Source organism: Notechis scutatus, chromosome 1 (assembly GCF_049901735.1).
Source record: "Notechis scutatus isolate UNSWTSFEM ecotype Mainland chromosome 1, rNotScu1.2, whole genome shotgun sequence".
Lineage (NCBI taxonomy): Eukaryota > Metazoa > Chordata > Lepidosauria > Squamata > Elapidae > Notechis > Notechis scutatus.
The window spans coordinates 216,252,204-216,276,040 of NC_142009.1; the positions used below are offsets into that span (position 1 = coordinate 216,252,204).

At 35.8% G+C, this 23,837-nt stretch overlaps 1 protein-coding gene across 6 annotated transcripts in view; it reads left to right on the forward strand.

Moving 5' to 3' along the window:
* Positions 1–23,837, forward strand: part of MYLK (myosin light chain kinase) — a 197,074-nt gene that overhangs the window by 84,688 nt on the left and 88,549 nt on the right. For 5 of the 6 annotated variants that reach the window (XM_087950207.1, XM_087950213.1, XM_087950212.1 and 2 more), the window contains exons 11-13: positions 3,921–4,073; positions 20,553–20,693; positions 21,651–21,848. In XM_087950207.1, coding sequence (XP_087806333.1) covers positions 3,921–4,073; positions 20,553–20,693; positions 21,651–21,848 — 492 coding nt within the window. The remainder of the gene's footprint in view (positions 1–3,920; positions 4,074–20,552; positions 20,694–21,650; positions 21,849–23,837) is intronic. The other variant, XM_087950208.1, reaches the window with a different exon arrangement.

Below are 23,837 nucleotides of genomic sequence, written 5' to 3' on the forward strand. Positions count from 1 at the left end.
TTCTTTGCATTTATTATGATCAAAAAAATTTAAATCTGATTTACAGATGGCAAGGATATATGGAATTCAGAGGTGAGAACAATTGGAGCAATTATGATCGTAAATGGAGGATACCCTCTATATGCTTCAGCACATCTCAGGGTCCACCACCCCCCGCAATGTGAATGTACATTTTTAATGGCACATTCAGAACTGGGTTCATTCAAAGGATCTGGAGGAAAAGTCAGGATTTTTTTCTTTATTAAAAAAAATTCAATCCATTTAGGGTTTTGGAATTTAAATCCTGAATTTAACCCAACAGAAGATGGTTTTGCCTAATAGAAGTGTCAGGAATTTATAATTATGAAGGAGACCTAGTGTTTTATCTGCAAGGCATAAACAAGTTACTTTTGTTCCCAAGTTACAGCACTCACAAATAACTCTCTCTCACTTCTGATCATGATGCAGAGCTGTTTATATATCATTTGGTACTGGCTTGGTTTAGTTTATAAACTATAACCAAACATTACATTTTCATGTAGCTTCTCACCATATACATTTTAGGACAATTTTATTTAAGAATCAAGTTGGGTAATTACATTATGCTTGTGAATTCAAACAACATTCAGTAAATGATGATTACATTGCAGGAAAGGATAGTTGCCTATTACCCAATAAAGGCGAGAATTCCATTCCTAATTCATGATTGCTAATACCCAACATGCTTAATTATGGTACATTGCCTAAGTGGCAACTCAGGACAGTACTGTGTTAAAATATTGTTCAGCTGGCAGACTGTAACTTGATGTTTGGAATTTAGAATTTAGAATATTTCCATATTGGGTCAAACATGGATATCGTGGTTTTCAAGCCTCAAATAACCTTGGGTTGCTTTTAAAGATGATTCCATAGTACACAGATAGTACTTAACTATCTCTTTGAACTTAGGCCAGACAGTGTCTGTTAGAGGTTCCAGTTTAGGAGACAAGATTAAAAGTATATAATAAGGTGAGGGTATGCTAAATACCTGTACAGGCTTGAATTCTATAAACAAAGACAGGATTCATGAAACCAAAGGCAGGAATAGACTTTAATAAAGGCCTGTGTATAATTAGAGACCCAGTTTGGTAAAGTGGTTAAAGACAACAGGCTGGAAACCAGGATCATTCTGAGTTCCAGTCCTCCTTTAGGCTTGAAGCCATCTAGGTGACTTTTGACCTTTCACTGTCTTTCAGTCGTAGTAAGAAGGCAGTGGCAAACCACTTCCAAAAATGTTGGCAAGAAAACCACTAGACAGTTGACAAGAAAACCACTAGACAGTTGCCAGAGATCAAGTATGACTTGAAGGAACAACAGCAACAACAAAAGGATACTCAAAATAGACTCAAGGAAATATTTAAGATTGCTAAGGTAATCCTATGCATTAAATTTTATTCAGTCACAGATAGGAATTTTTAGATTATTTATTTACTTATTTAAATTATTTATATAGCCGTCCCCCCATCTTATGCAACATAACCCCGGGTGGTTCACAACAGTAAAAAAAAATCCACACAGAAATTTTTGGCATGCCAACATACAACACATCCTCACTCATCCACCAACAACTTGACATCTCAGGAAACAATGTTATACCCTAGACTGACTTGTAGATATTAAATGATTTGTGGTAGAAGCACCTTCCTTGTTCAAATTCTTTCAAAGTTATGTTGACATTATACTTAAACTGATTTTTACATTATGTCCTTAGTTATGCTTATATTTCCATATACATTTTCAAATAATAAAAACAACATGCAGCTCATGATAAACAATGTCAAGAACAATTTGTTAACCAAGTTGAGGGTTTATGGAAAGAAAGAATCATCCCTTCGTGTTTTCAGCTGGCTGAGATGGTGAAACTGACTACTTTGATTATGGAAAAGACTTTTTTTTCCCTATTGGAGACCATTTTGGGACTTTTTGTTTGAAACTGAAGTGAAACTCTAATTCTAGGATTTGACAATTAGAACTATTCGTGATTATAGAAATACTGTATACGTTAATACTGTGTATGTTAATCTTAGAGTAAGATGTTAATGTACTTTATATCTACAGTATATCTAGCAAAGAAGGTCTGAAATTATTCTTTTCCTAAACTCCCAACTTCATCCTTTTTCTAATCCTTTCTCCCCCCCGTCTCATTGAAACTTTCTTTTAAAGAAAGGAAAATTCTATCAAAGATTCTGTTAAATTGATAAAATACAAACTGAAGTTGAACAGAACTATGTATAAGATATTGGTGCCAATCATGTGCATCAAATTGAAGAGCTGTGTTATATCTCTTTATCTTGGTGAAGTCATTTATCATCAGTATATTATTTCTATAGTTTGGCGTAGTGGTTAAATTTCTGGCCCAGAAACAGTGAGTAGTAGGTTTTCCTTAGGTTGGGTGACTTTAGGCCAGTCACTTTCTCAGCCAAACTGAGAGGGTTGTTGTTGTTGGGAAAATAAGCAGGAGTATTATATTCATTATCTAATGGATTGACTTTTCAAAGTTGCTGTGAAGCAAAGATGGCTCCCCACATGAAGGAAAGGTTTTTTTTCTTCTAATTTTCAAATTAAATTAGATTTTACAGCATTTTGTATCTATGTCTGCTGAAATAAATGATTTTCAGAGTGATAAAGATTCATGAGACCATTATGTAAACAGCCAGCTACAAAATTATTCATTATCACTCAGGAGACCCAATTCCTATCATATTACAGAAAGCCTATTAGAAAACAAGGTCTCTCTACAAATATATATTGGTTATGAGGAGTTTTTAAAGATCCAACATACAAAACAAAGCATGAAAGACTTGTAAACCTGTTCAAAATTTGTCTATATTCATATAATTTTAAAGGTAGAAAATTTTACTTTCTCTAGATTAAAGATTAAAGTGATGGTCAACTAAAGCCAAAAGACCAATCTTTTGCTGCTTTTTACTTTAGAAGAATAGAATGTATCAAATTGATATTTGGTGTATTTGCTTTACCATTCCAATATTAGTTCTGTCATTCCTTGGAATTGCATTGCTTCTCCTAAAACAACTATATATGCCTATTTTAGGCTATTGCTATCAATATAGCCATTACTAAATTTCCCATATAGAGTTAATCAAGGGCTTCAGTTAAAACTTAACTGGCAATCTCTCATAGCTGGCATTTTGAACTTTGTCTTAGACTTTGGATCCTTTTCTCCCTCTCTGGGCATCAATGCTGGATAGCATGCCTCTTTTACCACCATGTCATGTCTTATTTTTTTGCACAGAGGTATCCATACTGATTTATCTTCAGTGCTCTTGAATCATCCAGAAAATTCTTTGTCTTCTTTCTAAAATTACTTATTCCCATTTTGTCTTATTAGCTCTTTTTGTCATATTAGCCTTTTAATTTTTTGTCCCTGTTCTGTATAGAAGCCTTATCTGATTTTCCCAGCTCTTTTCCATCCTCAAGTTATCAGCTGCAAGTATTGATGGTATGTCTGGAGATTATATGACAGATGGCAGGCAGTGTTTAAATTCTGTATTCTGTCGCATTGGTTCTAAGTGGGAAGTAGTCATTTACTAGAGTTCTTGTAATGTCATCCTTTTTTCTCAATACAACATGTTAAAGAGACAATGAGAATAATTCTCGGAAAGAATTATTTTCAGTTTTAGGCACTTGCCAAAGAGTCTGTTATATGTATAAAATCACTGTGCTCTTTTGTTTTTAAATCTGCTCATCTAGTTTATCAGTGTCCATAATAATTTATTGCTGGGGCTGTTGTAAATGCTTTATCAAATGGTCAACGATTGTGCATGATACAGATTTATTTTAAAAGGGTCCATATTTGAGGGTCCATATTCTTCCATTACACATTTGTGGGTGCAAACTGGGAACTTCAGCAAATTTCTTGCTTTTCCTTCTGTTTTCTGTAGATCAACCAATTCAGTATGTGTGTTCTGACTTTGACGATGGAATTGCAAAATTGACTATTCAAGATGCTTTACCAGAAGATGATGGAGTATATACGTGTCTGGCAGAAAATGCTGCTGGAAAAGCTTCCTGCTGTGCTCAGGTTACTGTTAAAGGTAATTATGAAGATAAATGTCCAGCTGATCTGTCCTTTGAGGACTGAACTGAAAACTTTAATTATTTTCTGTTGTTTTTTTTACTGTTCAGTGGAAATACAATCAGTGGTCATTGATGAACTGATCTTGTTGTATCTTTGACAGATGTATCTTCTTATATCTTAATCTACTTATCCGTTAAGAGGCGTATTTGAGCTTGTGCAGAGTTTTATGCATCCTGCTGCTTTTAAAAACCCCTGCCCATATGTTTGACCTTTACTTAGTAGCATGATATCTTTCAATCGATTTGAAAAACATTAATGAGTTATATTTCAGTAAATTATGGTAAACTGCAGTTTTCTGTAATTGGAATTATTTCCTTCTGTACTACTACTACTATTTTGATTCCAATCTTGATTAATTTTATAGCAAACTTCCTCAATCTGATGTCCTTCAATTATTTTGGAATTGTAAATTTCCAAATTTCCAGTCAGCTTTTGACAATGTTGGAAAAGGATTTTGAAAGCTTTAACTCCAACATATAAAAGTCTGTCTAATTGAAGAAGTCTATTCTACAAAGATAAATTAGAGTAGAGAAGAGATAGAAATAAGAATGACAATTTGAGAAACCATGAATTGCCTCCAGGTGAAAAGACTGAACTCCTTCATTACTCCACTTTTTAAATTCCTATATTCTGTGGGCTGACACAATAAGCTTTTAATTTCACATTTATCTTAATCTTCAAGCATTCTTCATCCAGATTCAATCTAGGCAGAAATCTGCTTAGCTTCAATAGTATTTGCAAAGTAACATTTTAATTATGATTCCAAGTATCTATTGCTGTTTTGAATGAATGTATATTACATAGCTCCAGTGAAGAAACAGAACAAAATGACAGACCAGGGGTTTATTTTAGAAAAATAATAAAAAAGAGTTATAGTATTGGGTTTAAAGACATTTGGGTATAGCACCATCTTTGCAAATCCTCTGTGTTATTGATCTGAATCTGCTGTTCTGAAGACACAGATAATTGCTAGGAAATGTCATTAGACAATCACTGCTATCTCTCTGTAGAGAATACAAAATTTCATTTCTTCGGTGTACTATTCCAAGCTAGTGAAGAACAACAAAAAATACCTTCAACTCTCCAGTGTACACACTTCATATTTAACTGATGCAAATTAGCATGGATAAACAATTCAATGTTCTCTAGAAGTTTTGGATTTCAACTTGCATCAACCCCTTTCATCAGCCATGTTGGCTGAGGTTGACAGGAGCTGAAATCCAACAGTTCTGGAGAATACTAGGTTGTCTTTTCCAAACAAATGGATTATGATGAAGCAAATAATTTGAAGAAAGTTACCTGGCCCTAAATGGCTTTGAAGTGGACCCACACGACTTTTCTCCAGAAATCCTTTGGAGCTTTCCCCTTAAAAATACATTATTGAAGAAAACAAGAAATATCGAACCCAACCAAGAGATTTTGACATTAACAGTCTTGTAAAAAGATTATTGTATATAAGCAGTTTGTAAAGCAAATGGAAATTTTTTTTTTTAAAGGGACAAGTGTGTCTTTATAAATTCCACTGGATTATGTGATCAGATTTGAAAACTGAAAGCATATTACCAGCCCAAAAGGAGATATTCTGTCAACTGGATATAGAAATATCTTGAATGTAGAATATTCTCTGTTGCTGATTTGCTACTCCTGGGAATAAAATTCTCCCTACATTATATGTCTGTTAAGCTTGCCTTCTAGAGAAGAAGAAGCTGCTGTTGATAAGGAGAAAAATAGGTTCTTGGGGAGAGAAGTGAAGCCTCTTTTGAATCAAGAGGCTGTTCTCCTGCAAGATAGGTTTTCAGTTGAAGATTGTTCTCTGATCTCCAACTGCCATTGGATTTGCAGAGGCACTGGTAAAGTGCAACATATTTGTTGGAAGCAACCGCTGCAATCTTTTCTGTGCTGGTCTAATTTAGCAATGGCTGCATGCCGTCTTTATTACTGCAGTGCAATTTATGTAGGGTTAAACTTGAAAAATATCTGGAAATTGCCATTAGTGGAAAATGCCAGGCTGCTTAACAGGAGTATAGGGATCATGTGAAGCTTATTCTAAAAGACCTGCACTAGCTGATTATTGCCTCTTGGGCTCAATTTAAGGTGATGGCATTGACCTTTAACATTGTAAATAATTTTAGGTCCTTATTAACAGAAGGATTGTCTCTTCTGCTAATCTTTCCATTACTAAGATTAGCAGAGGAGTCCCTTCTGAAGACCTCCCCCCTCAAGTTTTCTACTGTGTGACTCCCCAGCTGTCAAGCTTAGTATCAGAGTTTGGCGGTAAATCTCCATTCTTCAGATACTTAAAACCTTATTCAGGAATGGGTAGAAGACTTTCAGGTATGGCACAACCAAATTAAATTCTATGTTGAGGTCAAGAATTATGCCATATACATACAGATTTTTGCTCTTTGTGGAGGTAAAAAAAATCACAGTCTATACAGGTCTGTAATCCAAAATATAGAGACTTGGCTTTTTGTGTTCTGCCATTCTGAGTTAATGGATGCCTTCATTTGATGACATTGATCATTTCAGACATATTTAGATAATAGTCCTCTCTACCCTGGGAACTGCTGGGTGTTGCTTTGTCAGACCTTACACAGGCTAAGGAAGATACCTTTCACAAATCTGAACAGAATAAGAGATACTCATTTTTCAAGACCTACTAGCTAAGGCAATGAAAAGGAAAAAAAATGTGTTGCTCTCTGTGCCTGAAACAAACATATTGAGGCTCAATACTTGGGCATACTGTTCCAGGTAGGTTGCAATCTAGCACAACCCAAACCTGAAACAGTTTGGTTATTCTGAATGTTGACGGAGACAAGCTCCAGAGAAGCCTTGCAGGATGAGTAAGACAAAGAGAAGACACCTTGCTCTTCATTCCCTTCCTCTTCTACATGACTTGTACACCAGCTGACCTTTCCAGCAAATTTCTTTCTCCCAGACCTGCTGTTTTTGAATTCAAACATGGCAAATGTAAACAAATTGCTTGCCTCTAGTCCAGCATTATGTGTAACAAAATAACAGTTGGAAGGGACCTTGAAGGTCTCTTAGTCCAACTTCCTGCTCAGTCAGGAAACTCTATACCATTTCAGACTATTGGTTGTCTGGAGTTTTGGAGCACAGTGGCACAAGTCCTTTCCCTGATTAATTGTTCTCACTATCAAGAATTTTTTCCTTAGTTCTAGGTTGGTTCTCTTCTTGATTAGTTTCTATCCATTACTTCTTGTCCTGCCTTCAGCTGCTTTGGAGAATAGGTTGACCCCCCTCTTCTTTGTGACAGTCCCTTAATTATTGGAACCCTGCTATCATGTCACCCCTAATCCTTCTTTTCATTAAACTAGACATGCCCAATTCCTCCAACCTTCTTCTGTTTTAGCCTCCAGTCCCCTAATCATCGTTGTTGCTCTCCTCTGCACTGTTTCTAAAGTCTCAGCCTCTTTTTAAATATTATGGTGACCAAACTGGTGGCAATATTTCAAATGTGGTCTTACCAAGACATTTTAAAGTATTAACACTTCACATGATCCTGATTCTATCCTTCTGTTAATGCAGCCTAAGGCTGTGTTGACTTTTTGGTAGCTGCAGCAGTTTGGTAACTGCTGGCTCATATTTAAGTGATTGTCCATTAGGACTACAAGATCCCTCTCGCAGTTACCATTATTGAGCCAGGTTGCATTGTGTTGTATTGTATTGTATTGTATTGTGTTCCATTTTATTTCACTTCACTTTACAGGTTACACTTAGTCTATTCTTATAGCATTTCCTTTATTAAGTAGATGGAGCTGAGAGCGAATTTCTGGCATCAAGTTCAGTAATCGTTCATGATTGAGAATGTATTTGAACTTGATCTCCTTGATCCTAATTCAATACTTGACTTACTGTACTACTTTGGCTCTCCAATGGGAGAGGTTTTCACAGTGGCCAATGGGATTGTTCTGGACTTTTAAAGCTATCCATGTTGATGCCCATTATATATCTTCTGATTATTAATTCCTAGGTCACCAATAATTTTTATTGTCCTCTTGTGCAATTTTATTTGTTCTACTACATTCCTCTTCAATTACATAAACATAAATCATTCTGCATAAATCAAACTGCAGATGTATCATAGATCTATATAAGAGCATAACAATTTTGGCATTTTTATTTTAATTATTATAATGTTCCTAAGCATCGATTTTGCTTTTATGTTTTACAACTGCTACACGGAGTTTCCATCTTCATTGGGCTATGCCAGGGGTCTTCAAACTTAACAGCTTTAAGACTTGTGGACTTGAACTCCCAGAATTCTTCCTTTAGTCATGTTAGCTCAGGAATTCTGGGAGTTGACGTCCACAAGTCTTAAACTTGCCTTGGGGGATATGCAGTAGGCTCTTAATGTCTTTTTCTAAGACAGTTGGTGGATATCTCAGATCCCATCAGTTTATACATGAAGTTATAGGTGTCCCAGTGTGCATCTCTTTTCACTTTCTTAAATTCAGTCTGATTTGCCCCTGGGTTCTGTAATCAGCCAGTTTAAAAATATTTTTCTGCCGTTTGTTACAATCCCTGTTTTTTCACTTCTTACATCTCTCCATTGAGAAAATGTCCCATTTATTTCTATTTTAGTATTTTTTTTGTTTTTAGTCAATTAGTAGTCCACAAAAAGGCCACCTTTTTTTAATCCCATGTCTCCTAAATTTACTCAAAAGTGTTTGATGAGAAAATTTTATTAGCATCAAACAGAAGTGTTATTTGCATCTTATAAATAACTGGATGATTTGTCATAGAGATTTCCCTATCTCCACCAGGACATCTTGGAATTCACCAGTTTTTACTAATGTGAACATCCTTTCATTTGTACTGTTTTGCTTACAGTACTTTGATTAATCTCCTTGTTTAATTATTGGTGAAAAGCCAAGCAGCTGATAGCATATACTTAGGTTTCCCTTCTCCTTCAAAGAGACACTCTGGGAGCTGTACAATAAAACATCAAAATATAAAACAGTATATAAATATTAAAACGTTAGAGTTAAAATTTAGAAAAATTTCCTCATGAGAGAAATGTAATATTTTTATCTTTGTATATGGATAATTCATGTAGGCTCCTTAAGCATTAAATGTTTTTTGTTAGATAGCCATAGTTCTCATAATCTGCTTATAGCAGCCATTCATTGATCAGCAGGCTACCAGATTAGAATCATCTAAAATCTTTTTAGAACAGCTGCTCTTAACAGGTTATCTCAACCCAGAGATGCTGGCTGCAAAATACAGTTTGGGGGTCCCAGGTAGGATTCTCTAAAATGGAATGTGTTTATTTGTTGTGACTAATTATTTATTTATAAATTTTATTTGCTACCCATCTCATATCCAACAACTCTGAAAGCTTTATTTGTTGTGGTTATATATTTATAAATTCATAAACATATCTCTTTATAGATAGTAAGGTTACACAGTAATTATTGGTTGGTAACTTTAAGCATAATTCTGCTTGATACATAAACTTCAAGGAGATGGGTGAATTTTGTCTAAATTATTAACATTTTAGAAAAAAATATTTCAACAATCATGTATTATTTCATAACTCGGCATATTGATTTTAGTAGGCCTGCCTTATACTAATCAATTTGGTCCTGCCCATTAATTATAGTATGCAAATTGTTTTAATAAAACCAAAATTAACAGTAACCCAAGGCTGTAACATTTATAAACATAGGAAGTATTACCATAGCAACTCTGTTTTATTGCAATGTTTAATTAATTTGTATCTAAATTTTGAGGATGCTCAAGACAGGGTAAATATTACTTTTGATGATTTAGGAAGTGGCTATATCAAATCACCACTGATTTTTGCAGCTACTACTCTATTTCTGGAAATTGTGTAAACTATTGATTTTCTGAAAGGGTTTAATTTTTTAAAAAAATTAAGTATGTCTGCTTCTTTAGGTTTGTATGACTAAGGGAGATAGAGGCATGCTGTACATCCAATATGAAAGCCATTATAATTTGATATGCTACAGATATTTTGGAGCTGAGACTTTTAGAATTATCAAGCAGCATAATCAAAATTGCAATCATAGCAATTTTGGAATGCTGTACCATGGAACAAAATTACAATACCTTTATGGTATGGTTCATCTAATTGCTCGGTCAATATTTATTAAGAGTTTTAAAACAAGCTCTGTACCATTTACAAACTACAGTAAGTTTTCAACTTTTGGAGGGCAGACTAGCTATAGATGTAGGTATAGATAAATAAAAATTATAGCCTTTTAGTATTACTATTCTTTAGAAACTCCTTGAAATTGAAATTTTCCACTTCAAAATGTAGTGTGTTCTTCACATGGTTCTTGCACATTAGTTACAGCATTTCTAAGCCATGGCTGAATATCCTTGGCAGCAGATGCTATATCATGGAATCAGTCCACATGTTAAGGAAGAGTGATGAAGTTGCCTTGAATGCAATTGCAATAGAATGCACAAGACACTATGATTAAATGATGTCCATTTTATGCTCTTGGCCCCAAAACCCAAAATGGAGCCCTCATGAGTTTTCCCTCCTTAAGGATATGACTGTTTAGGATTGCTGTTCACTCGGTATGTTCTTAAAGTATATTTCTAACATATCAGTACATATATTTAAAGCTGTGTTACACATTTCTATTTGCCCTAAACATTTTTCTGGTCATTAAAATATCTCATAGTAGGGAAGTCTATCTGGAAAAATGTAATTATATTCCTGTCATGTGCCAATTGGTATGATCCTTTTCTAGAATATTATGATATTGTCTTGAACGTTTAATTTGTGGGGGGTTTCATCCATTTCCAACAGTGTGTATTTTCACCATATTCATATTATCCACAAATGCTTTATCTCCTTTTTGAATTTTCATTACAATTTTCTTTTCTTTTTCCTTTCTCAATTTATATGTCATTCATTTCCCAAGTTTATTTGCAAACTAAAAGTTCTTCTTTTTCAAATATTTTAATTTTGCCTTTATATCTATTAACATAGATAATTATTGTTATAGAAGTTTAATCTGATATATAATAGTGGTATCTGTCAATGACTTTTATAAATCTTTTTCTTTCTTTTTAATTTCATCCAAAGTGGTCTGCAATTTTTCTTGAGACTTCTCTTTTTAACTCTTGATTAAGTTGGATTAAAATAACTTCTCATAAAACCTTTACTGGTATCCCAAATGGTCTTTAAGTCTGTTCCTTTGTTACCAAAGAGTTCAGTGAGTTTCTTCCTACAGTTGTTCACTAAGTTTTTCTGTAATCAGCCTTCATTCATACATCTAAAAATTGTAGATTTTTTTCTTCGGCATCAAATTGATAGGGTTGTGATCAGAAGAAGCCTTAGGTAGAACCTCTAACTTAGAGAACTTATTTGCAAGATTCTTAGAAATCCATATCATATCAATTCTTTAAAAGGATCTATGTGTTTCTGAAAAATAAATATATTCCCTAGAAAGACCATACCTCTGTTTCCAATTGTCCACCAAGAATAGATTGTTCATCATATGTTAAAAAAGCTTTTGGTAATTTGCCTCAGTTAAATTTGATTTCCTTATCTGAAATTCTATAAAACCATAGAGTAACTACTTCATCCAATCCCTCATCATGCACCAGTTCTCATATGAAAACATTGGTCCATAAGATTATTAAAAAGCTCTGCTTTATCCTCATTTGGAAAATAGAGGCCAACAATTACAGATTTAATCCCTTACATTTTAGCCTCATTTGAGGCATTGTTCACCTGTCAATAATTTTGGTTTTAAGTCTGGATTAATATAACTACTTCATTAATCTTTTTTAAACTTGCTGATATAAATTCTTCATTCAAAGTCTTACAGATCAGATACTTCACATTTAGTTTTTTTTTCTTTATTAAGTGTGTTTCTTGGAAACAAATTTGTCTTGTTTTAATTTTCTCAAATAGTGAAAAGATTGGGCGGGGGATTTTTCACTATTGTTGAAAAGTACAAATTATTCCCTGAAGCTTAATAACCCAGTGAAGTGGAATCCCTTTCTGCTTCAAAAATATGTGTTAAGAAGAAACATTTTTTTCTCATATGGAAAATCCTAATAGGAATTGCCAAAAATAGCAGCCTTTAATTCAAAGAAGGAAGCCCTTCATTTATAAGTTCAACCAACTGGCAAAGTAGATTTTAAAAAAACCCAAAGCCTGTTTGAAGTTCAGGCTATAATTTCACAATGCAGATTCATTAAGTATATTTTCAAATTTCGACCCTTCAAAAATAAAATTAATTCTGTTTAAATACTTTTAGTCTCTTTTATTTACAAAATTTGTGAGTCAAACAAATACCAGTAAATTTTTCCAACATTTTAATTTAAATGTAGCCTGAGAAATAAAGAAAAAACTCCAAAGAGAAATACTTATCTGTTCCAAAGAGTCTCTCTTTAGCTGCAAAGATGAATAAATATAAAAATTGGTTTAGAAATGAAAAAGATCAGTTCTAGTTCCATAAATTTGGCTGCATCACAACTGTAAACTTAATGAAAATCCCTCCCCGCTGCCATCATTCATCTTAACTCATGAGAAGCAGCACTGTATGGGCCACATGGATAAAATGTCTAGTGTTCTCCTTTGATCTGGAGGAAGAAAGGCCTCCTGCTATACAGGGAACAAAATAAGCTGCGATATTATCTTCAAGAGCATCTAAACTGCCATTTTTCCCACCAGAAGTCCAAGATAGTAGCACTCCTTGACAATCAGAACATCCCTGTCCATCATAACATAGGCCACATTGACTATGTGTCCTGCATCGTATATTGACAAATCTTTGACAAATCTGGATTACCATAGCTGCTCTGTACTCCTCAGTTGCCCCAACCAAGCCACATCAAAATTAACACTGAGATCAATTAACACTAATTTTGAGGGTTTCCAGTGTCAGCACTGCCCTTCCCATGTACCATGTCTGGTTTACTGTACTATATAGTGTCCTACTGGGAAGGTAAACCCACCTCCTTTACCAATCTCTTATTACCCAAATTAGGATTTGATTGTGATTTTGACTATGTCTAAAGATCCTTCCAGAAACCTGTTATTAATGCAAGAAACAATTATTATCAACCTTGGAATGTAATCACATCTTAGATTAACCTTCTCCATATTGCAGTTAAGGGGGGAAAAACAGTGCAGGATTTGGTTGCATTTAAGGAGATGGAATTGTTGCTGGATAGCACATTTTGTATCATTAAATATTAACACGAAGTCTTGAAAGTACTTCAGCTGAAAGAAAAGCTGCTTTATTTATGTCTGACAGAGTTGTTGCAACTGACATGACCATATCTGGGGTTAATTGCATTTTTCTTGATTTAAGCCAATGGGATGATAAGCATGGATTGCCCAATTATTTAGATAAGCAATGTATCTATTTCTTGCTAGACTGAAAAAGTTATTTCACAGCCATTATGACTGGGTTATATTTAGGGATCATCTTGTGTATATACAAAATTGTTGAGAAGGTTTGCTTTCTCTCAGTCTCATCCTTTTGTCCAATTCCAGACATAGCAAAAGTAGATGCTTTCCCTGATGGGAAACAAATTCATGAATGTTATGTTGATTGTAATACGACTTACACATATCACACCTTGTTAATTTCAAGCTGTGTTTGTGGGATTGCAGTTTTAAAAACACTTTTTTGTAGCAAAAAACAGAAACCAAATCACTTTGGATTCCTGTTAAGCAGTTTGTTTCTTCCCTTTGAATTAACAGTGTTAAATCATAAGTAAGGTGTGTTTGTGTGTGTGTAAACCAGAATGGAGCTGAACTCTAATGTGGAACATTTTATTTGAAATATGCTGGTTGAGTGATTTGGCTTCATGGATATTTGTATGTCTATTTCAATGCACACTTCGCGAACTAGTTCTTTGAGAGTTAAGTGTTTTTCTGCGGCTCAGTTGATTTATGAGACTGGGAGCCAACACAATATTTTAATCACCATAAATGGTCAGTATTGCTGAGCATGTGTGTCTGCAAAGGATTCAGGCTAGGCGTTATTTGGCTGCCTTATTCTAAAGTTCTGGCAAACAGACTCCTTTGGCTGATTTAAATCTCTTTTCCTGAAACTAAACATTAGGGATTATGATTCCCCATTGTACTAAATTTGAATTTAGTTTATTTTTATTAGAATTTACTGATGAGAAAATAAAGCCACTATTTGATTAGTTTTAAATTTGTGAGTTTTCTATTATAAAAGGAAAAAAGGTATTGACCTCATTCTCTAAGTGACAATAATTTGTTTGACGGACAGGCAAATAGATAACACAGTCATTCAAGATACCAGAACAAATACAAGAAAAATGTATAGAAAGTTGTGAATAAGTATTGAGAAATGAATGCATGTGTCCCCACCCTTCCTTTTGTATTTTTAATATGTGCAGAGGTTTCTACAAAAATGTCCAAAAATGTGGCCCAGTTTCTCAGGCTTTCAGGATCTGCTTAAAGTTTTGAGAACAGAAGGACTTATGACAGCAATATTCTTAGGAAATTTTTGAAGACTAAGAATAGAAATTTGGCCATTCTTGGGCACAACAGGGAATTCCTCAAATCTAAAAAAAAAAAAGAGAGACATTTTCTCTGTCTATTCTTAGAAATCATTCCACATTTACACTATGTTATATGTCAGTGGTGGCTAATCTTTTTTGTCTCCTGTGCCAAAAATTGCGCTCCCGCTCATGTGCCAGCAGCCAGAAGTCAATGCGCCTACACCCAGCATGCCCCTGCGCATGCACACACATCTCCCATGCACCCCTACGCATGCGCACCAGATACCTGACAATCAGCTGGTGGGCGGCACACATGCATGTGCAGTGGGGCTCTTCCAGGTGACCTCTCATGTGCCAGCAGAAGTGGCTCTGTGTGCCACTTCTGGCACGCGTGCCATAGGTTCGCCATCATGGTTAAATGTTTATCCATAAATAAAAAGTGTGGGGAAGGAGATCTTTCTACATATTATATATAGCAATTTCTCCTCTCCTTTGGCCCTCTCCCCGATACTTTACATTTTGAGGCACCTAACATTACCTAGCCATATGAGAAATGAATGAGAGATTACTTTTAAGAACTACCCATGTAAGATGTGCTGAAAGTTGAAATAAAGAGGGCTGTGAAAATATTTACAGGCCCCTCACATCCCGGACATAAACTGTTTCAACTCCTTCCCTCAAAACGATGCTATAGAGCACTGCACACCAGAACAACTAGACACAAGGACAGTTTTCCCCCAAATGCCATCACTCTGCTAAACAAATAATTCCCTCAACACAGTTCAACTATTTACAAAGTCTGCACTACTATTACTCTTCTCATCACTCCTTATCACCCATCCCCTCCCACTTGTGATTGTAGGACTGTAACTTTGTCGCTTGTATCCTTACGATTTATATTGACTGTTTCCTAGTATGATTTGATTGTTGATTGTACCCTATGACTATCATTAAGTGTTGTACCTTATGATTCTTGATTCTTAGCGAATGTATCTTTTCTTTATGTATACTGAGAGTATTTACAGCAAGACAAATTCCTTGTGTGTCCAATCACACTTGGCCAATAAAGTATTCTGTTCTGTTCTATTCTATTCTATTCTATTCTATTCTATTCTATTCTATTCTATTCTATTTGAACCAGACCATGGGTATCTGAGATCTTAACTCTTTGATGAGATAGTGTAATGTTAAGAGCACTAGAAGTTCATTGATTGGCTAAGAGATGCTAGCAGCAATGATCGGTGGCTTCCCTTGTTTGTATTGCTGAATGAATCAGACTGTTGGCCAGTCAGATACTAATTTGAGTCCTTGAAGTATATTGTTAAGCAAATGAAGAAACGTTAGGAAAGTACTTGAATGCATTCTTCCCATTTTAGTACATCAGTCCCCAGAAGGGGGAATGTAGAATCTTGAAATTGGCCCGTGAATTAATACCCTTTCAATTTCCTGATAGTTTTGGCTGTGATCATGGGAAACTGTCATATGGGCAGAAGAAAGTAAAGCAGAGCAGAGGGCACTTTCTACATTCTGAAAAAAATATTTCTCTGGAAGAAGCACTTGAACCTAAATCTCTGGGGAGCTGACTCAAGGAGCATTGTATGCCACTCACAGTCGGGATGCTAATAAAAGATGGCCCTTTTCATTCATGATCAAGCTGCTGTATTAAGTAAGAAGGAGTGCTGTGGGAAAGTTGTTTGTGAACTTTATGTGGAATAAAAATGCTTTTCATTATTTAGAAGTTTCCTTTTCCATTTCTAACCATTCAAACTAAGCATGGCCATTTTTAGATTAGTAATTGGAGAAGCTGCTTTTTGTTTTCTCATTGGAATCTGCATCCTGTGTTATTATAGCTTCCCAAGGTTGGAGTGCAAAGTATTAAAACTGAAAGGAAGAGACACATATATAAATGGGGCAAGGGGGAGTGGGCAAATTTGATAACACATTGACAGGTACAATTTAAAAAAAGAATTAGGATTAACCTTTCCTGTTCTGTTGTTAAAACTGTATTCTATTAATGTTGCTCCTTTATTGTCAGAAGTAAATTGTACTGAGTTCAAAAGCAAAATATATAGATTTTAGTGTCAGTTCTCAATGTCTACTGGTGAGTTATTACTGAATAACTCAATTATTCTTGAGCAATGGGTTTTGGAATAAATATTGTATCATTGTCATGGCACATTTATAATTGCCTTGCTCATTTCAATGTGGTAAAAATATATAGAATACCCACTGACCAAAACAGGAGATTTAATGACAACATTCATCAATTCTTTGATGCGAAGAATTTCCTACAAAGAACAGAACAAAAATATTTACTTAATATATTTAGATGGGCTAAGTAATAATGGAAATTATTAATTAAAACCTGTTACAATATAAATTTGAAAGGAGTCATGTCTGTTACTAGCTATAGCAGTAGAACTTAAAATATCTTTGGTATCTTAAAAAAAAACAAGATATTTATTGATGGGCCATTGGCTTCAATTATTATTTATTGAAAATAATTATAATTATTGCTACCCAATTCACTCAATTATATTGCCACCCAATTCCGAGCAACTTACAAAAATAAAACCCCAATACAAAAACCAAAAACCCCTAATCCCCTTAGATAAAGATTTGTTCAGTTGGGTGCATAAAGAGAAAATATTTTCAGATGCAGATTTGACATTCTCATATACCAAGGGAGATAAATATAAATATATAAAAGCATCATTTAACACTGTTCATTTATATGTCCATATAATATTTAAAGCTTTAAAAAAAGGTTTGGAAAGCTTCATTGCTTAAGTGCTCATGAAATAAGTGTAAAGTACTCACATTTTTTCTTCCTGAACATCATATAAAGATTATAACCCAATTCTATTAATAGTTTGTGGATGTTGAGAGCCATAGTTTCTAAGATAGAGATGACAGTTATGTCAACAATACTAATCATCTAGCTTCAAAGCTAAGTAGTACAGGGCAGAAAAATTCATTAAACAATAGGAAGACTAAGAGAAAGAATTATTGGAATTAAATTATAGTGTGTATAAAAAGAGAATTGTACCTCCATCTTGACAAAGGACAGTGAATTGTTTAAGTGTTTTCTTGTAGTATGCAAATAAAAATTCTTAGCTAGACATGCCATAAAGGCTGAGTCTGGGCCAAGAGCCCAGTTAAGCCATACTGACTGAAGCATCCAGGAAATTCTAGGAAGACATACCAGTCAGCCTAACATGCAATATGTGTGCCAGTTTTAAATACTAGCTAAGTGTTAAATGAGAACAGTATAAAATAATTACATGGATGTTTTTATTTGCGTGAAGTTATATTCCGGAATTTTTAGGTCAGGTTATTCCTTCTGCTGTATTCCTTCCTGAAAATATGAGGAGAAAAAGCAGCTTGTTAAACCATTTCCTTCCATTAAAACAAAAGCTCCCAATTTCAGTCTACACAAGAATCAGATCAATGGTTGTATCCTAAAAATAGATGAGATTAAAACAGGTCTTGGTCCTTAAGTGGACATAAGGCTTATTTGCAAGTTGGAAGTATTATTTGCTCCTGAATTCATTACCATGATAATAGGAGTGCTCTGGAGGCCCAGAAGAGATGCTAATGACCTGCATGTGGTTCTAAGGCTACACTGTTTCTATCCTGATCTAAAGTCAATTTGGCTGCCTGAAGATGATTTCCCCAAACTTGATGGGATTTAATCACCAATTGCAACAATCATGGAATTGGGTTTTTCCTAACAATAAAATATCTATCTTTATTGAGTTCTTTTAACAACATATATTTCTTCCATGTAAATATAGTATAAGCTACATTTTATTTATTTATTTATTTATTTATTTATTTATTTATTTATTTATTTATTTTGTCAAGCGATTATAAGGTAACAGGTATAAGTATAAACATAGTTATGAATACATGCAATGGATACATATAAGAAAAATAAAAAGAAACAATAGGACAGGGACGGTAGACACGTTGTTGCGCTTTTACACACCCCCTACAGACCTCTTAGGAAAGGGGTGAGATCAATAGTAGAAAGTCTAAGGTTAAAGTTTTTGGGGTTTGGGGAAGTCAGGTGTAGAGTATTCCAGACATTGACCACTCTGTTGCTGAAGTCGTATTTCCTGCAATCAGGTTTGGTGCAGTTTACCTTGAGTTTGTATATATTGTGTGCTCTTGTATTGTTATGGCTGAAGCTGAAGTATTCATTGACAGGTAGGACATTGCAATATATAATTTTATGTACTATACTTAGATGGGACCGAAGGCGGCGTAGTTCTAGGTTTTCTAGGTCCAGAATTTCAAGTCTGGTGGCATAAGGTATTCTGCAACGAGTAGAGGAGTGGAGAACTTTTCTTGTGAAATATTTCTGGACTTTCTCAACTGTATTAATATCAGATACATAATGCAGGTTCCAGACTGATGAGCTGTATTCAAGTATTGGTCTAGGAAATGTTTTGTATGCTCTAGTTAGTAGTGTGATATTACCAGACAAAAAGCTACACAGGATTAGGTTAACAACTCTTAATGCCTTTTTGGCCATGTAGTTACAGTGGGCTCTAGCATTTAGATCATTAGAGATGAGTACTCGAAGGTCCTTGATAGAGTTTGGATCATCAAGAAGGTCTTGACTATTCAGCTTGTATTTTATTTTCTGATTTTTTTTTGCCAATATGTAAGATAGAGCATTTATTTGTTGAGATTTGAAGTTGCCATTTGTTTGACCATTCTGATACATAGTCAATGTCTTTTTGAAGGGTAGCAGTATTGTCTGTGGTATTGAATAGCTTTACATTGTTAGCGAAGAGAACACAGTTGCTCTTAATATGATCATAGAGGTCATTTATGTAGAGTATGAAAAGAGTTGGTCCTAGAACACTGCCTTAGGGGACACCACTGTTGACAGGTACAGAATTTGATAGGACGCTCTCAATTTTGACCATTTGTTGTCTGTTTGACAGGAATGCTTCTATCCAGTTATGCAGTTGTCCAGAGATACCATAAGATTTTAATTTTAGGAGTAGCTTGTCTATGTACTATATACTGTAATTATATAGTATAAGTATAGTATAAGTATAAATATAATATATAATCCTCCCCTTTCTAAAAAAAATTGCTTCTTGGTGCTCTAATCTATGAATCATTTCCCAGCCCCCCATTCTATCCCCACTCCAATTTTCATTGTCTTTATTATTTCTTACACTTTTTTTCTTTTTACAACCCTTTATTTGGGGTGGAGTTATGGCGACTGAATGGAGCCGAGTCCTTCCTGATGCCTATGCAGAATTTGCGGCAGATATTTTCTCTTTGCGCCCTGAGAAAAAAACACCTGCTGCTACCTAGGACTAAACTCTCAACCTTCCGAGTGGGAGGCGAGCACCTTCACCTCCAGACCACCGCATTGCTCTTATTTCTTATTCTAATAGCTATTAAAAATCTATCTCAATATCCTAGACATTTTTGTTCAGTACACTTCCGAATATAGCTGCTCAATAAAAATAATTTGCGATTAGTTACATTTGAGCCAAATAGCATACTTTAGGCAATAATAATTGTTCTCATTATTTATATAACCTTTCTAGGGAAATAAATGAATGGCAAAGATCTTTTAGAAAATTTCTCAACAGAGTAATCCAAAATTAGGATGTGATTTAATATTATTTTTTCTTGCATCTTTAGCAAAGATGTATAAATAATAAAGTTGGTGTTATGTGTTCTATAACAATTTCAGAAGTTTTTGCATGACAATTAATTAAATTAAAATGTTTGATTAATAATAATCCGTAAATGTGGAGTTATACTTTATGATAATGATTTCTGATGAAGTGTTGAGTCTTTCTACATTGGAAATGGTGCTGTCCTATTAAGTTGTGTTCTGATAAGTGTAATTGCATTTTTTTACAAGAGTTCCTTATGGAAACCATTATGTCTCTTATTTAAGCAGAAAAGAGGAGCAGAATTAAACTAGAAAGTGCACAGACAGTTGCAGCCAATAAAACCTTTCCTCCAATCCTCCTGAAAGGCCTAAGTGATCTCAAGGTAATGGATGGGAGCCAAGTGATTATGACAGTAGAGGTTTCAGGTAAATATTTGTGTTTTCTAGTGGGAAAACTTGGGAAAAAGGCAATATAGAAATAGAACTAAATAAGAAATAAGAAATTGCTCATAATTTTAACAAGGGTATTCTGTTTTGTAATTGAGCAGTTTTTTGCCTTTGGTTCATGTTTACTGCCTTTTTTCTTTTTTTAACTTTTTATCATTAGAGAAGCCAGGGAAACCAGTAGAATCTAAGGTAAATAGATGGCTCTACTGTCATTGTAGAATAAAGAAGTGCCTTCTTTTTTTGGAATATGCTTATGTTAACTTTAACATGTTAATTATATTATATGATTTTTGTGCATTTCTTTGGGCTTTGTTGTAGCTTGTCCAGACCCTGTTTGGGTTAGGCTATAAAACTAGTACAAACAAATAAATAGAACCCTTTATCTAGATCTATGGAAGAGTGAGAAATGATTTGTGAAAACTCAGTTTTTCTATTAAATAATAGGATTAAATGGGGTGCAAAACAGTAAAACACACAATGAGAAAAGTGCCAAGAGCACATGTGAAGAAACTATTATTTCTATTTTTTGCAAAAGACATTTTCAGAAGATTAGAAAAAAGAATGGGGTAGGACAGTTCCATTAATTCTGGAACATAATATGTATGTTTGAACACATGTTTTGCTTTTGATAGGAAGCCATAATATAATAGTTGATCAGACACAGGTGCATTGATGTGACTAAAGCCAAAGAATTGGTCTGTGTGTGCATGTATGTATGTGCAGATAAGAATTCACTAATATTCTATAATGTTCTATATTATATCCCTGTATTTTACTGAGAATAGGGCTTTTTAATATTGTTATGGCAGCAGGAAGTCCATGTGAGTTTCTTGTTCTGCCTTATCTTATAGTTGCAGCTGGCCTAATAGAATAGTTCATGACTTCCCCTGCTGCCTTTGTTTTATCTCAAAGACTTCTGTTTTATTTGTGGCTCAGCTAATCCACCTCCCGAAATAATTTGGCTTCACAATGGTAAAGAAATCCAGGAAACAGAGGATTTTCACTTTGAGAAGAAAGGCAATGTGTATCGCCTCTGTATCCAAGAGGTATTTCCTGAGGACACAGGAGAATACACCTGTGAGGCCTGGAATGACTTGGGAGGAATTCATACTGAAGCAACCCTGACTGTACAAGGTAAAGATTTTATATCTATATGCCGACAGGTATGCACGCACGCTCACAGACAGACAGACAGACAGACACACACACACACACACACACACACACACACTGTTTTACTGCATTGTTTAACAGCTACACAGGAAAGTATTCAAAAAGTTGAGAACCTCCCTGTCTCTCTGAAACTCCATAGTTTCCCTTTAGATACAATTTTAATGGATATTGCCATTCTGCTTCACTCGGAAAAATGTAGTCTAATTTCTATAACCAGAAAAGAAAGTATTAAATGAGAATATATAGATTTATAAAAAGTTGTGATGTGTTTCTGTAGTGTAGAGGGTAGGAGCTTAGGGATGTGACTACTTGACTGAATAGTTAGTTCAGAAACTTGATTATGAATATAACATTTTAAGTTCAAGTTACACTTAGTATATTCTATCTATTGTTTTCTTATTTATGGGTGAAACTATATACCGTATTTGCCGGCGTATAAGACGACTTTTTGCCCTGAAAAACATGCCTCCAAGTGGGGGGTCGTCTTATACGCCGGTAAATACGTTGTCACTCGGTGCAAGAGCGATGGGCGGGGCTCCGCAACTTGCGAAGCCCCTTCAAGTCCAGCCGAGTCTCTCTTCCTCCTCCTCCCCCACCCACCCCCCACCCTCCGCCCGGCTCGGGCGCTGCGGAGGCCAATCTGGAAGTGGGGTGGGGTGGAGCGGGAGGGTCTCTGGCGGGCCGCCGCCCAGCCAGCCCCGAGCCGCGTAATGGCCCGGGAGTGGGAGGGAGAAGATGGTGGGGTGGACTGTGGCGCCCCTCCTTCTGGGCAGCGGGCGGGGCGGCAATTTGCTCCTCCCACTTCTCCCTCCCTCTTTGAAAGACCGGGAGGGCTGTGCTTGGGGCGGGGGTGTCCTCAGGAAGTTCCTGATGGGACCCTGCTGGGCAGGGCCACCCGGCTCCCGAGCTGCTTTCCAGGGTCCCCTTGGGAAGAAAAGGGTCCGGTGAGCGGTGGAAGAAGGTGAGGGACCTCCTCCCACCCCGTCCCGTCCCACCCTCCTCTTGTCCCCTCCTCACTTAAGAGAGAAAGATCCGCCTCCCCTGCACCGAGCTGCCACCCGGCGCCGCGTCTCCCGGCCAGCGCGCGCTGCGACTTGGGAACCGGCCAAGTGACTTTAAACCGAGCGGAGGCCAGAGATAGCCGGAATTACCCTCCACACCACACACACACACACACACACACACACACACACACAGAGAGAGAGAGAGAGAGTTGGCAGCTGTCTATCCCCCACCCTTGGAGTCCCGATGCACGCACGCGGGGCTGTCACAAAGAAAGGGAGAGGAATTGAGTGCCAGCCTGAGAAAGGCGAAGCTGCCTCTCTAAAGCATTTTGGTGGCTTTGTAAGTTTGGGGAAAGGGGTGGGGTGTCAATCAAGAATTATATCCAGAATACCCCAAGTGTTACAACTTACCGTATTTGCCGGCGTATGAGATGACTTTTTGCCCTGAAAAACATGCCTCCAAGTGGGGGTCGTCTTATACGGCGAGTATATAACAAACTCTATATTTTGAGTGGAAATGTTGGGGGTCGTCTTATACGCCCAGTCGCCTTATACGCCGGCAAATACGGTATGTGCTTGTGTGTGTGTGTATAATTATAAGCAGTTACATTTATTTGTTCAAGCACCTGATGGAATGGAATATTTAAAGATAGAAATTATGTATATTAATTACCAGAATAGCAATAATATACTGCCATGTGCTTAATGACCTAATTTAGACATTTCATGTATTTAGAAAACTACAGGCCATAAAATAATAGCTTTGAGTAATCTAAACAAGCAAGGAGGGAGGAAGCCCATATGTTGCATGCATGGACACAGACATAGTGTCTGTCAGCAATTCCAGAAACCAAATATGTCTTCTCCCAGAATTGCATCATAGCAGCTCTGGGAAAAGTTGCTGCTGCTGCCACTTTAAAGGGTTACCAGAGGGTGCTGTACAGCT